This window comes from Perognathus longimembris, chromosome 5 (assembly GCF_023159225.1).
Source record: "Perognathus longimembris pacificus isolate PPM17 chromosome 5, ASM2315922v1, whole genome shotgun sequence".
Classification (NCBI taxonomy): Eukaryota; Metazoa; Chordata; class Mammalia; order Rodentia; family Heteromyidae; genus Perognathus; species Perognathus longimembris.
In genome coordinates, this window is record NC_063165.1 from 41,060,419 (window position 1) to 41,075,161 (window position 14,743).

General features: G+C 40.0%; 1 protein-coding gene across 4 annotated transcripts in view; it reads left to right on the forward strand.

Moving 5' to 3' along the window:
* Sidt1 (SID1 transmembrane family member 1) overlaps positions 1 to 14,743 on the forward strand; it is a 92,011-nt gene that overhangs the window by 57,727 nt on the left and 19,541 nt on the right. For all 4 annotated transcript variants that reach the window (XR_007210999.1, XM_048346630.1, XM_048346627.1 and 1 more), the window contains 6 exons: positions 5,057 to 5,100; positions 9,006 to 9,074; positions 10,646 to 10,791; positions 11,509 to 11,582; positions 12,620 to 12,686; positions 14,202 to 14,275. Coding sequence is in view for 3 of the 4 variants with exons in the window: in XM_048346630.1 (XP_048202587.1) it covers positions 5,057 to 5,100; positions 9,006 to 9,074; positions 10,646 to 10,791; positions 11,509 to 11,582; positions 12,620 to 12,686; positions 14,202 to 14,275 (474 nt within the window). In the remaining variant the exon portion in view is untranslated. The remainder of the gene's footprint in view (positions 1 to 5,056; positions 5,101 to 9,005; positions 9,075 to 10,645; positions 10,792 to 11,508; positions 11,583 to 12,619; positions 12,687 to 14,201; positions 14,276 to 14,743) is intronic.

Genomic DNA, 14,743 nt, shown 5'->3' on the forward strand with positions numbered 1-14,743 from the left:
TTGAACTCTTAAAGAAAACAAGGCAACCCAGAACTTTGAGACCATTAGGCAAGATGAACCAGGTCTGTGGAACAACCTTCCTGCTGCTTCATGATACAACAATCTGAGGGATATGGCCGATCTCCAACTCAAAACTCAGTTTCCTTCTGTGACCTAAAGCTTTCTATGTGAAATTCTACCTTCAAAAGCATAAAGCCGGGCACTGGTGGCTCATGCCTGTCATTATAGCTACTCAAGAGGCTGAGATCTGAGGATGTTGGTTTGAAGCCAGCCCAGCCAGGAAAGCCCATGAGGCTCTTATCTCTAATGAATCACATAAAAGGCCAGAAATGGTGCTGTGATTCAAGTGGTAGACTGCTAGCCTTGAGCAAAAAGTAGCTCAGGGACACTGCTCAAACCCAGAGTTTGAGCCCCAGAACCACAAAAGGAAAGGAAGCTATAAACCCAATGAGTTTAACGAATTTATCAGAACAGTTATTCATTAAGGAAAACTTACCATTTGCAAATACTGATAGTAAAAGGAAGGACGATGGCCTACAGCAGACCAAGAGCTGGCTGGTCAATATGGAGTGAGAGCTAACACTGGAAAAATCACCAATGTGCAAACTTCATAGTGAAGAAGAAGTCAGGTTAATCATTAATAGATACTATACCTGCTCTGTACCAGGCACTGTAAATAAAGTATTTCATCTGAAGAGTGGGATAATTATTATGATCATATGATGGCCAAGGAAATTGAGACACAGAAGTATAAAGGAATTTGACCAAGAATTCACAGTCAGTAAATGCAGGAGCTAGGATTTGAACTCAGGCAACCTGGCTCCTGATCATTAGGTCTTAGGTGGGCTGATCCAGATGGGTCTAGAATGGTAAGGGCATGTGAGGGAAGACAGTTCTGACGAAGGAAGCCTAATCAAAGGCCTCAGCAAGGATACAATTAAAAATGAGCCCCCAACTTTACCTGGGATAAGCTCCAATACCATGGCAAAGAAGTTTTTGTTGCCTTTCTTAAGAACACTATCTCTGCTCCTCTGAGTCAGATTTTAGAAAATAGATTTACTTCTCTTTATTTAACTAACATATACAATCAACACACAAATAGACAAAAAAAATTTGTTAACAGCTAGCTAATTATCAACCTCTCAAAAGTTGCTTTTTAACTGAAGGGAGGGACTGGGAGAGAGTGAGGGAACAGAAGACACTGTACAAAAGGAAATGTACTCATTACCTGACTCATGTCATTGTAATCTCTCTGTACATCACCTCTATAATAACAACAACAAATTAACTTTTTTTTTTAAAGTTACTATGCAGCCAACTGAAGTGAGCACAGTTTTTGAAAGTTGTGCTTTCAGGCTCTGTTGAAACCTCTAACTGCAGATTATTTTGCTACTGTCAAATGTACAAGCAAAGATGCTTTCCAAATATAGACAAACTGAAAATAGAGATCTGGAAACATAAGAATGAGTTGGCATCCTAAACAGGAGAACAGACTGAGAGAAAATGCTAATAGGAGAACTCTTCTTCCATTGAACTTAGTGAACGAAAGTTTCCGACAAAACCATATGAAACCACTCTTTGCAACAGAATGTTTTGTGGTTGGTGAATCTCCTATAGCTTGTTACAAACACATATAGAATATGTAGGGCAAATTGAGGAAATCAAGGTAGAAATGTTTATGAGACATGACCTCTTCTTTCACAGAGCAGAACTTAAAGTGGCTTTATGTTGTATTGACACTTAAACACCATTGCCTTCCCATCTCCCACCCCATTCATTGTATATTTATTGAATCCCTGTAGACCTTGGTTCAAGCACTGAATACAGGTTGTTCTCAATCACCCTGTCACACATCATGTTCAAACTGGTCCATCCTGACTACTCACCCTGAATTTGATTCTTTTATTAACATTCCATCAGGTTGCTTTAGAAAAACAATCAGGAAAACTTAAGTGGCATACAATAATGAATATTTAAGTTTATCGCCAATCGGTGGGTCAACAAGATGGTCCTGCTAGAAATGGTCTGCTGGCAGGTTCTCTAGAAGCTGGTTCACTTAGACTGGTATCAGGGACGTTGGTCTGTCATCCTCCTATAAGCCAGGCTGAGGTGATTGTATCTTAAAGAGAGATAGTAGGAAACTTCCAAGACCTCCTTAAGTTTAAAAGGATTTTCCTTCATACCTCTGAGAGTGGAGTTAAGTTATGAGGCCATCCCCATTTCCACAGACGAAGATGTTCAACAACCTTTTGATTGATGAGATACAGTCATGTTGCAATCAATCTAGAATGGCTCCCATTTTATATTTGTACATTTGTTCACTGTATATTTCTTGTCTCGCTCTAGCTTTATAAATCATTCAACTCCTCTAATGAAGAATTGTCCCATTTCCAAAAGTTAACATACATGTAGGTAAAGCCCATTAATCCAAACCCATCATCTTCTATGAATCCGTATAATTGCTTGCCAGTCAATATCATTAAAATTGCTAACAAGGAAGTTCACCACAACTGAAACAGTTAGAAAAGCTAAAGGACAGCAACTAGTTCCTGAGTTCGGGCCCCAGTATGGGCAAGCACACATTCGTGCAAACACACACACACACACACACACACACACACACACAATTACAAAGCTTGGATAACCAAGACTCCATGACTGATAGAAAGCCATATAGCATGTAGACCAATGGGATAGAATTGACAGTTCAGAAACCAATTGTTAAAATCTTGGTCAATTTTCAGTGCAATACCAAGACAATTAAATGGAGAAAGGGTATATTTTTTTCAACAAATGATGCTAAGACAACTAGATACTCACACTCAAAAAGAATGGGGCTGGGGCTGGGAATATGGCCTAGTGGCAAGAGTGCTTGCCTCCTACACATGAAGCTCTGGGTTCCATTCCCCAGCACCACATATATGGAAAACGGCCAGAAGGGGCGCTGTGGCTCAGGTGGCAGAGTGCTAGCCTTGAGCGGGAAGAAGCCAGGGAAGGTGCTCAGGCCCTGAGTCCAAGGCACAGGACTGGCCAAAAAAAAAAAAAAAAAAAAAAAAAATGGGGCTGGGGCTGGTAATATGGCCTAGTGGTAGAGTGCTTGCCTCGTGTACATGAAGCCCTGGGTTCGATTCCTCAGCACCACATATATAGAAAAGCCAGAAGTGGCACCGGGGCTCAAGAGGTAGAGTGCTAGTCTTGAGCCAAAAGAAGCCAGTGACCGTGATCAGGCCCTGAGTTCAAGCCCCAGGACTGGCAAAAAACAAGCAAAAAAAAATCGTGCTGTGGTCTATCTTCTATCATGGACAAAATTTAACTCCAAATGGATCAAAGATGTAAATGTAAGAATTAAAACTACAAAAACTCCTAGAAGACATAGCTTTCTAATCCTTGTGACTTTGGATTAGGAAACAATTTCTTAGATACCAGAAACACAAGTAATAGGAGAAAATAATAGAGAGACTGTATTTTGCGGAAAGTTTTGAGCTTTAAAAAATATTATCAATGAAAATTTAAGACAACACACAAAATGGGATTAAAAAACTGAAAATCGTATAACTGGTAAGAGTCTAGCATCTAGACTATATTCAAACTCTTAAAACTAGCTGGGCATTGGTATTTCATGCCTGTGATCCCAGCTACTCAGGAGACTGAGATCTGAGGATCAGGGTCTGAAGCCAGTGTAGGCTCCAAAGTCTGTGAGACTCTTATCTCCAATGAAATCACAAAAAAAGCTAGAAGTGGCACTGTGGCTCAAGTGGTAAAGTACTATTCTTGAACAAAAGGAGTTCAGGGCCAGTGTCTAGGCTCAGAGTTACAGCTTCAGGAGCAGAAAAAAAATTCTTACAACTGACAAAAGAACAATTCCATTTAAAAATGGGCAAATGATTTAAATAGTCATGTATGATTCATACATGTGCTATTTGACTATCTTCTCAATATACATATTGTCAGTACATATATGAAACATTATTTAGGAGCTATGGCTCACACCAATACTCAGGAGGTAGAGACTGGGGAGATTGCTATTCAAGACTACTTGGGCAAAAGTTCACAAAATATCTATTTCAACCAATAAAAAAAACTGAGAGCATGGGCTGGGAATATGGCTTAAGTGGTAGAGTGTTTGCCTTACATATATGAAGCTCTGGGTTCGATTCCTCAGTACCACAAAAACAGGAAAAGCTGGAAGTGGCACTGTGTCTCAAGTGGTAGAGTGCTAGCCTTGCGCAAAGGAAGCTCAGGGACAGTGCCCAGGCCCTGAGTTCAAGGCCCAGGACTGGCAAAAGAAAAACAAACAAACTGAACCCAGTGGTACATACCTGTTATCCAGCAACCAGGAAAAATAAATAAGAAGATTTCTGTCCAGACCAGCCCTAGCATAAATGAGAGACTATTCAAAAATTAAGGAAAGGAAAAAGGGCTAGGGATATGATCTGAGTGATAGAGCACCTCAAGGTCCTGAGTTCAAACCCCAGTGCTGTCAAAAGAAGAAAAATATAGAAGAAAAAGAGGAGGAGGAGGAGGACATGGAAGAAATAAAGAAAAGAGAAGAAAAAAAGAGGAGAAGGAGTGGGGGGAAGAGGTGGAGATGTATATTATGACACAGATGAGCCTACTAGGGATGGCTGCTAACAGATAAAGGATTTCCTCTGAGGTGATGAAGTATTTTGAAATTAGATAGTGGCGATACAACTTTGTGAAGGTACTAAAATTAATTGAATTGTATAATTTAAAGAGTAAATGTTATGGCATGTAAGTTATCTGAAATTAATAGGCAATCAGTTAATGATCTGGAATAGTATATGTGCCTGGACTAAAGTTGCTGGGTCACATGATAACTCTATGTTTAACTTTTTGAGGAACTGCCAAGTTGTTTTCCAAAGTGACTCACCATTTTATATTCCTACCCATAATGGGTCAGGGTTCCAATTTCTCCACCTCCAAAACCCATTTCAGACACCTAACAGACAAATTCACAATCAAGTGTATTGAAAACAAATGTAAAATGCTGACATTTTCAGAGTCTTTAGGACCAAATATATATGCTTTTTTGCAGGTTTCAGAGAAAATCCATTGATGGAAGCTTTGGTTCCAATGATGGTAAGAAAAATCCTTTGTCTGAATTCAGAATGATATTGAACAATGAAAGGCAACATCCCCTTTGGTACATCTTTTGCCTCTCTGTCTTGTGCAGTTTAAACTCTGCATTGATCCCTATCCCACAGAGTAGGCTAATTTGCAGTCTTTCTATGAAAGGCAAAGGTAGCAACAACCAGTTTGATAATTGATAATTATGCGAATGGAGCTCATATTTAAAACCTTAAGGTGGAGTGACCCTGGTAGTCATTCACGCCCTACTCTTCAACTTTTCTTGTTTAAGCCTTTCATCTTTTCTAGGATATAACTATTCATGCTTACATTATCCCCAAGCTCATTCCAGAATAATGGTGAGAATTAGTGAGAATTTTCATAAAAGCTTTACTTTTCCTGAATTGAAATAGAAGGTTTTTTTGTTTGCTTTTGGCCAGCCTTGGACTCAGGGCCTGAGCACTGTCCCTGGCTTCTTTTTGCTCAAGGCTAGCACTCTGCCAGTTGAGCCATAGCACCACTTCTGGCCATTTTCTATATATGTGATGCTGGAGCATTGAACCCAGGGCTTTATGTATAGAAGGCAAGCACTCTTGCCACTAGGCCATATTCCTAGCTACAACTAAAAATTTTAACTGTGCTTATTTTTGCAAAGCCTATTTCAGCACAAGTTGCTCAGTCTTCATGAGCTATTTTGCATAGAGTGAGAATTAGGAAAAGGGACTTGATTTGGAAAAGGACTTGATTTTCAAGACCTATGTAGCAGATGTGAACTTCTGTTTTCCACACTTAACTAAATCCACAGAATCTTAGAAAGACACATGAACTCATCCCTGCCCCCACCCAGCAGGACATTTCTCCCTTTGCTGGAAGGTTGCTTTTTTTGTTTTATTTTGGTTTTCATTTGTCTTCCTTAATGTCAGCATGTCTGTTTTCCCAGCCACCCAGGCACTTGGTTTGGATAAACATTCAATTTCAAATATAAGACTGTCAAAGAACACCTGCTCTTGTGACTTGAAAATGCTAGTGTTAATTTCCCTTTTATGTGCAATGTCTCAGGAACTTTATCTACTGGCTAGAACTCATTGTTTGTTCCTACAACACTCCCCAAATTTGCTATTACTTTAGGCCTTGTTGAACGTGAGCATTGGATTCCATTTAGGTGTCCTCTGAATGGATATTTTTCATTGTATAGATGATGACATTCTCGTATTACAATAATAAGTAAAGGAAGTCTATGTTCAGAAGGTCTCCAGAACATCAAAACATACATCCACTGAGCTGAAACACTATGAAAATTAGCTAACAGTTAGAAGTACCCTTTGGATAACATGCAGAAACAAATGAGTGGCTGAAAAATGTAGCCATACCACTGGTATTTATGTAGTTGTAAACAACAATAGCAACCACAAGAAAATATACCTGAAACCTGCTTTCAATAAAGAAGGTCCTATGCCTGGTGAACAGAGGGTAGACCTCAGGATTGAAGGAGTCTGGTCCATGAGGCTCTGGACCCTATTCCTGCCATTCCCTTAGTTCTTTTTCACTGATGGGAAGATAGATTAAGGTCTGTAGCTCACCTGACAATGTTGGAGGGAAATAACTACTCAGACATGTCCAGCATTTCCACTGGTCTAGAGTGGATCGTATACTTTAAGCTAGTTACTGACAGAGTAAGTTTGCCAACACATCATACATTAACCTACTCTGAGAATTAGCATAAGGCCCTACTTCTCTAAGAGCAAGATTTCTCAAACTCGGAATTAGTGACACTACAGGCCAGATTATTCTTTGTTGTTAGGGTTTGTCCTATACACTGTAGGGTGTCATTTACCCCACCTACCAGATTCTAGTACTACACTTCCTCACTGGCACAACTGAAAATGTCTCCCCAAACACTGACAAATGTTCTTTTAGGGCAAAACTGCTTCCATCCTGTCTCCACTTGAAAAAAATCAGTTTATCAGCTGCCAGAGCAGATGATAATTGAACCAAGTACCAGCTCAGTCAGTGAGCAGGAAACCTGTATGTTCACCTTTGTGGTGTTGAAATGAGAAGCCTTTGTAATGCAGAGACTACAGAAAGCTACCCCAGCCTCCCAAGTCTCACAAGCACTAGTGAGATAAGACCTAGCTATTTAGAATAAAAACAGGAGCTGAGGAGCTCTGCTAAAGGAGAAAGGGAAGTAGGGGGGAGAGAGAATCAAATGGGTAGAGAGACAGAGAGACATACACAGAGAGAACCAAATGGCCAATACTGTCCAATGTCAGTGATTCACACATGTAATCCTAGCTACTATCCCTTTGAGGGAAGAGTTCAAACCCAATCTAAACCAGAGCACCAATCAAATCCTTCCCTAGAAAGAGACACCACCAAATCAGTTTCTTAGCAAAGAGTAAGGCCCATGTGAGGAAAAAAAAAAAAAAAGAGAGAAGTACATTGAATTTGGAGGACTCAAGGAACAAAATACTTCATGGGCCTCTCTAATGACTTATAGTCTCAAATTTTCTCAAATTATAATCTTGGCTCTCCACTCTTCTTTTTCTAAATTCCTGCTGACTTTTCTTGTGCCATTTTTTTTCTTGTAGAGGAATTTTATTTTTACATTCTTCTGCAAAGATGAATGATTTTCTTCACTTCCTCCTCAACTTTTGAAAGAAGAAAAATGAGATTCAGTTGGGTTAGGTAACCAGATGGCATGAAAATTAAATTGAATTTCATAGCAGCTAGTTCCCATCATTTCTGACTCCCTCTTCAGCCTCCATCTCCTGTAGCTTCACAGACGGAAGGGGGCAGGACAACCACAAGTATGAAGTTCCTGAAAGGCCCTAACATGCTCAACAGGAAATAAATTTGTTCTCCTTATATGGAGCATTCAGTATAAAAACCAGACATGTAAGTCTATTCTGTTCTGTGAGGGAAGTAGACAGATGGCAAGTGACACTTCCACAGAGAAAACCATAGCAAAACAAGTTTCCTCATTAAGATGAGCTCATTCACAATCCTATGTCTGCTATTCTCAGCCAGAACATCTCGATCTGTCCTATAAACTGTTATTTTGTGTTTAATTCTGCTTTCTAAATATCCTACAGCTAAAACTGTAAACATGATCATACTGGAAGTTTGGAAAGAAATGCTTTGGTTTGGCTTTGTTCATTAAGCCCTTGTGTTAGGGATCAAACTTAGGACTTCACAAATACTAGGCAAACACTTTAACAGAAGTTACATTCTCAGTCTGCTTTTCTTGGGGGGTAGGGGAGTTGTAGGGCTTGAATTGAGGGCCTAGATACTGTCTCTGAGCTTTTTTACTCAAGACTAGCACTCTACCACTTTGAGCCACAGCTCTACTTCTGGTTTTCTGGTAGTTAATTAAAGGTAAGACTCTCATGGAGTTCCCTGCCCAGGCTGGCCTTGAACTTCAGTCCTCATATCTCAGCCTCCTGAGCAGCTAGGATTACAGGCATGAACCACCAGCTCCTGGCTAATTTTTTAAAAATTATTTTTAAAGTGTCAGATAGCAAGTATGTTAGCCATTTTTAGACAATACAGTCTGCGTTTTAATTACTCAACTGTGCCACAGTCATCCAAAAGCAGCCATACCTAAGTGAATGTGGCCACGTTTCAATAGAACTTTAGATATGACTACAGAAATTTGAATTTCATAAAAAAGTTACCTGCCATGAAATAACCCTCTTTTGGTGTTTTTTTAAACTTAAAAACAATTCTTCATTTTAAGACCATACAAAAAATCAGCAGGCTGCCTGTGGATCACAATTTGTTGGCTTCTAGCTTCTACACTACAGTAAAAAGAAAGTCAAATTTTAAATACTATAGTCGAATGTTTTGAGCAAGAGTTGTGGGATTTGATTTTCGCAGCTGAACATAAAGCTTTTGCCTCTGGATTTTTCCCCCCACAGGCTCTGGAAATATGGTGTCACATCCCATCTCTGCCAGCACACCTGAAGGAAGCAATTATGGGGCCATAGGTATTTCCTACATTGAGTCTAATGTTGGAACTGTTTCCTAACTCTCCAGAAATTAGCATACAAAGGGCCCTTGCCCTCTAACCACTCCAAGCATCAGCCAGCCAGTCAGCCTATGAAATTGTCTTTTGTGTATACGATGATTTGATTGGAAATATTGGAAAGTTTCTGCAAGGCTGACTTTCTGCAGTTCTCTTGTCCTTCTTTGGCGACCTGCTAACTGCAATTCTTGACATCAACTACCAAGGCCCGTGGGGACATGTTCATACCCAGCCTGATTTTAGGGCATGAGGAATGCATCACAGCAAGCCTGACAACAATTGACCAGTTGTTTCATTCTCAGGTGTCAGAGGAGTAAGGGCCATCAGAAGACTAAGACAGTGCTGCAGGTGAACCTGGCTGTGGTTAACCGTCCTACATTTGGCTAACTTCACACCTGAGCCTGCTCACTGCCACCCAGTCATTCCCTTGCCAAACCCAGAGTTCATTAAATAGTTGATGGGAACAGAATCCTCATACCTGTCTTGTTAGAGCAAACATACTCTGAGCTGCTTGACCTTCCATGATGCTTCTAGGCCTGCGAATGGTGCTCCTTAAAATATCCATGTGAGCTCAGCACCAGGGGCTCACATCTGTAATCCTAACTACTCAGGAGGCTGAGATCTGAGGATCACAGCTCAAAAAAAAAAAAAAAAAGCCAAACTGAGCAGCAAAGTCCATGAGACCCTTATCTCCAAATAACCATCAAAAGGCCAGAAACAGAGCTGTGGCTCAAATGGTAGAGCACCAGCCTTGATCACAAAAGCTAAGGGACAGTGCCCCAAGCTCTGAATTCAAGCCCCAGGACTATATATATCTCAATGTGAAGAGACTGAGAGTCCTGTATTTCTTCACTGTCATTCTGTAACTGAGCATGTGGGCTCAGTGTAGGCTACTTATTTTTAGTTCTGTAAAAGCAGGCTTTTTTTTAACATCTGAAAAAGAAGAAATAAAGCAGAAGGTAGGCTCTGCTCATGTGCTCAAGCTGCACAAATTCCATCTGCTCTAAGAAACATTCATGGGAACAGAAGATTCCTGCTTCCTGGGAATGTTCTTTCCATTATATAACCATAGACATAGCATGTGGGGGACATCTGTAGATAAATACAATATGTGTGAGAAATGTATAGCTGCTAGATATGTGTATGCATACACATATATGTGATAGATGCTATACATAACACATAACAATGTGCATGTGGATGTTGGTATCTTTGTGTTCATATTTTTTAAATATGAAACATGAAATCTAAGCACAATGTTATTTTGCATCCAAAAAGCTAACAGAGCAGATGCCTTTATACTCTAATATGCATTTGGGTATAGAAATAGACATGTTAATTATGAAGATAGGAGAAAAGAGGATAAACCTGAAAATCATTGCGAAGACAGGAAAGAAAGAGTATATCTCCTGGTTAAGGAATCTTGTGGACCAACACAGAATTTTCTAGTCTTTTGTCAGTCTGCTTTATGCAGAAGAATGGGCTCCATGGGCTGTTCCTGGCTTTTCATGGCAGATGAGTTTTCTGTTTCAGACGAGTCAAGCTCTAGTCCTGGAAGGCAGGTGTCCTCCTCTGAGGGTGGGCAGCCATGCCAGTCAGACACGGACAGTTCTGTGGAAGAGAGTGACTTCGACACCATGCCAGATATTGAGAATGACAAAAACATCATCCGTACCAAGGTACCCCTGCTTGGCTGTACCTTTTGAGAGAGCAGAAAGTTTGGCAATAGAATAAACTTCACCACTGTCTCAATTTCTGTTATTTCCCTTTAGGAGAAGTCACATTTCCCAGGAGGTATAGACAAAACATAGCTATGGACTAAAGGCAGTCCTCTGTTAATTAGCACCTTTTTTTCTTGGGTGTATGTGTAGTGGAGGAGCGAGATGGAATGAACAGAGCATTACATATTGTTAGTATCTGCAGTGTCTGACTATGGACAAGAAAGGATGAAGGAATCCAACTAGATGGAAGAAAAGATTCATCTGAGAGCTGTACCTTGAAAAGCTCCTTGCTTCTGTAAATATCAGAAGTTATGTTCATTTCCTTCTGGCATATATTTATTATACTTTATGGTACCCAGTAAAAGAAATGCACACTTTCAACCACATGTAATTTTTTAAAAATCAAACAATGTCTAGCTCTGAAGGCAGGAAAATCAATACTTAAGATATTGCATTCAGTATTCCCAGTCATTTTCCACATCAGCCGATCCTTAACATTACAAGAAAAGTATTAGGATTTTATTAAAATGTCCCAGGAAAAACAAAATTCAAAGAAAAAGTCCTATTGAGTAATCTTAACATCCAGTAAATGATTAAATCAAAATTTGTAAACTTTATATTGTATACATGCAAAGTCAAGTATAATTTTGCGTTCTCTTTTTATTGGCATCCTAGATGTTTCTTTACCTGTCAGATCTGTCCAGAAAAGACAGAAGAATCGTCAGCAAAAAATATAAGATTTATTTTTGGTAAGTAGATGGCTATGGTTCCCATTTTTAAAAAAAGATGGATTGATTGATTGATTCATTCATTCATTCATTGTAGTGCTAGGGAATCAAAGCCAGGGCCTCACACCTGCTAAGCAAGTACTCTATCACTAAACTATATGCTCAGTCCCTAAATTATTCAAAGTTGAAAGTTTTCTATATAAAAGTCACAAGCAGTTATTCCACAGGGTGTTAACATTTAATGGAAGACCATAATAAGTAATGGTATCACCAGTTAATGATAGAGAGACCACTTGTGATGGTCACATTCATGGATCCAACCTCCCACCCAGCCAAGAGCCTAACCTACCAGATGAGGCCCCTCCTCTAGGCAGACTGTTGTTCTTCTATGACTACATTTCCCACTTTTTCCTGAGGAATGCCCTTTCACCTCAGAAACAGATACTAAAGAAGAAACAGGGACACAGGAATCCTATGAAATTTTAAAACACAGACGACCACTTTGGAACTGAATTATCTGAGAGAGCCACACCCTATTCATATGATCCCTCGCCTATTACTTGTAACTCTGAGCACTTTAATGACATGCTAAAGAGGTAATTTGTCATTAATCACATGGTTTCACCAGAAGCAAAGGTTTTATGAGTGGTTGTACAAACAGGAAGGAAAAAAACACTATTATCTGCTGAATGCGTACCATCAGCCATCAGCTATATCATTTCAGTTAATATTTTCAGTATTTTTCTCTGTTACCAAACTCTATAGTAACCAAGGGGTGTATGTGTTTACTCCCCTCCCCTTTCCTTCCTTTCCCTTCCTTTCTTTTCCCTTTCCTCCCCTTCCCTTCCTTTCCCTCCCCTTCCCTCCAAAATGCTGTGTACCAAATACCCAAATGCAAAGAAAGGGAGAAGACTGGGAAAGAAGAATTGCATCACCTGCTTCTAATTGCTCTTGGAAGCTAACTATGGAGTTATGGGCTAGAGCCATTCCTTGGAAAACACTGAGTGAAGATTCCATTGTTAATTCAGAAGTAACTCCATTTCTTTCTGTCTACCTAGGAACATCATCACCATCGCTGTGTTTTATGCACTGCCTGTGATCCAGCTGGTCATCACCTACCAGACAGTAAGTGCTGTCCTCAATCTGAATCCCAGCCTCCGTCTTGCAGGTAAAATCTCCAGCATGACCTATGGAGAAAGACTTAACTTGGGACCAGTTCAAGAATTAGTTTCCCATTTGGGTTCTAATAGGACTTCTTCATTGCTTCATGTCAAACTGACCTGTCACCTTTTTCCTGATAAAGTTTGAGGCAAGATTTGGCCATGTAGCCCAAGCTAGAATCAAACTCACAATCTTCCTGCATCTACCTCCCAAGTACAGATATGTGCCACTATGTCTGGCTTTTACTGACTTTTCAATCTGGTCTCCAAATTGTTTGGTTATCAGGGACTTGGGACAACTCATATTGTCTACTGACCTGAAATGATTACCTTGCACTCATTTAGTCCTATCTGTCATTTACATCCATTATTTACCAGCCTGAGCTGGTAAACATGATTTTTGATCATCATGGAATAGTGGAAAGGATAAAGTTCCACAAAATCTCTAGAAATGATGATACATTGGTAACCCATTTAGAACAACAGACTAAAGTTGCTTTATGCAATGGTTCTTAACTTGTAGTGTGTATTGAAATCACATGGGACATTTCTAAGGCTTTAAATGTGCAGTCTGTTCCTCACACCAAGTAGACAGGGTTTCTGAGAGTAGATCAAGTATTAGTATTGTTTAAGTCAAAACACACTTCCAGGAAGTGGAAATGTGGTTCAAGTAGTGCCATCCTTGAGCAATAAAGCTAAGCAAGAGCATGAAGCTCTGAGATCAAGCTCCAGTTCTGGCACCAAAAACAGAGAAAGAGAGAGGAGAATAGAGAAAGAGAGAAAGAGGAAGGAAGGAAGGAAGGAAGGAAGGAAGGAAGGAAGGAAGGAAGGAAGATGGAAGGGAGAGAGGGAGGGAGGGAGGAAGGAAGCTGATTCCTATGTACAGCCAGCTTTGAGAGATAATGGTCTGAAAATATTTAGTCCATTCCCTACTTGTTACATAACTAGGATGAGGGCTTCATGGGGTTTGAACACCACTGTTTATAATCTAAATATTCTCTGCATAGTTTGGAGCATGTAAGAACCTACAGCTGTGCTGTGGCTTGAGTACATTCTTGATGGAAAAGGAAATTATTGTGGAAAACTGAGTATAGTTTTTCTAATATACCTGCTCAGTGGTTTTCTTTTCCAACTGAAAAATGGGTCAACTTCCTGTCCCCCAGCTTTAATCTAGAAAATAGGACATATCAAGACAGACTTCAAAGGCAAGTATCCATGCTTCCATCAGTTCTTAGTCCTTTTATTATGATAACAAAGGACCTACACTTAGCTGACTTCCATCTGAGGTCAACTAACAGGGTGCACAGACTTATGCCAACAGGCAGCAATGACCCATCCCAGCCCTGCTGAGAAGGAATACTGGCTACACTGTATATCACTAACAGGACACCCACCAACCTTGTCTACTCTTTGTGACTTTGTGTGAGACTCAGAGGATGGAGAAAAACCACATTTTCTCTTCTCATACTTGATTTTTCAGGTGGTAAATGTCACAGGCAACCAGGACATCTGTTACTACAACTTCCTCTGTGCTCACCCCTTGGGCGTCCTGAGGTAAGCCCAGTCCTCTGGATGGTCGTGAGGCTAATTTAGTTCTATCTAATGTGATGTCAGTTTCTCTTAAAAACACTACAAACAATTGTGGATAACTACTACAATTAGGATAAAGAAGAATTAAGCCCAGAAGTTGAGACCAGGCATGCTTTGTTCATTTCTGGGTGAGTGCCACAGGCAATATTCCTAAAAATAACCTGTTCAGGAATAAGTTTTTAGAACCTGTGAGTCAAGTGTAATACTAGCTGAGATGGCATGTGTTCATGGGCAGCATGTCTTATTTAATCAGTTAGATAGTCTCATGAAACAGATATATATTTCCCTATGATTCCTTGCTTAGGCTTACACAGATAAGGACTGGCTGAAGGCCCTTCTGCTATTAGTAACCTACATCAGGTCTTGTTCCCAAGGCTGTTCTCAAGCCATCTGAATTTGGTGAAATAAAAAGAGCATTTGCCTGGAAGGTGG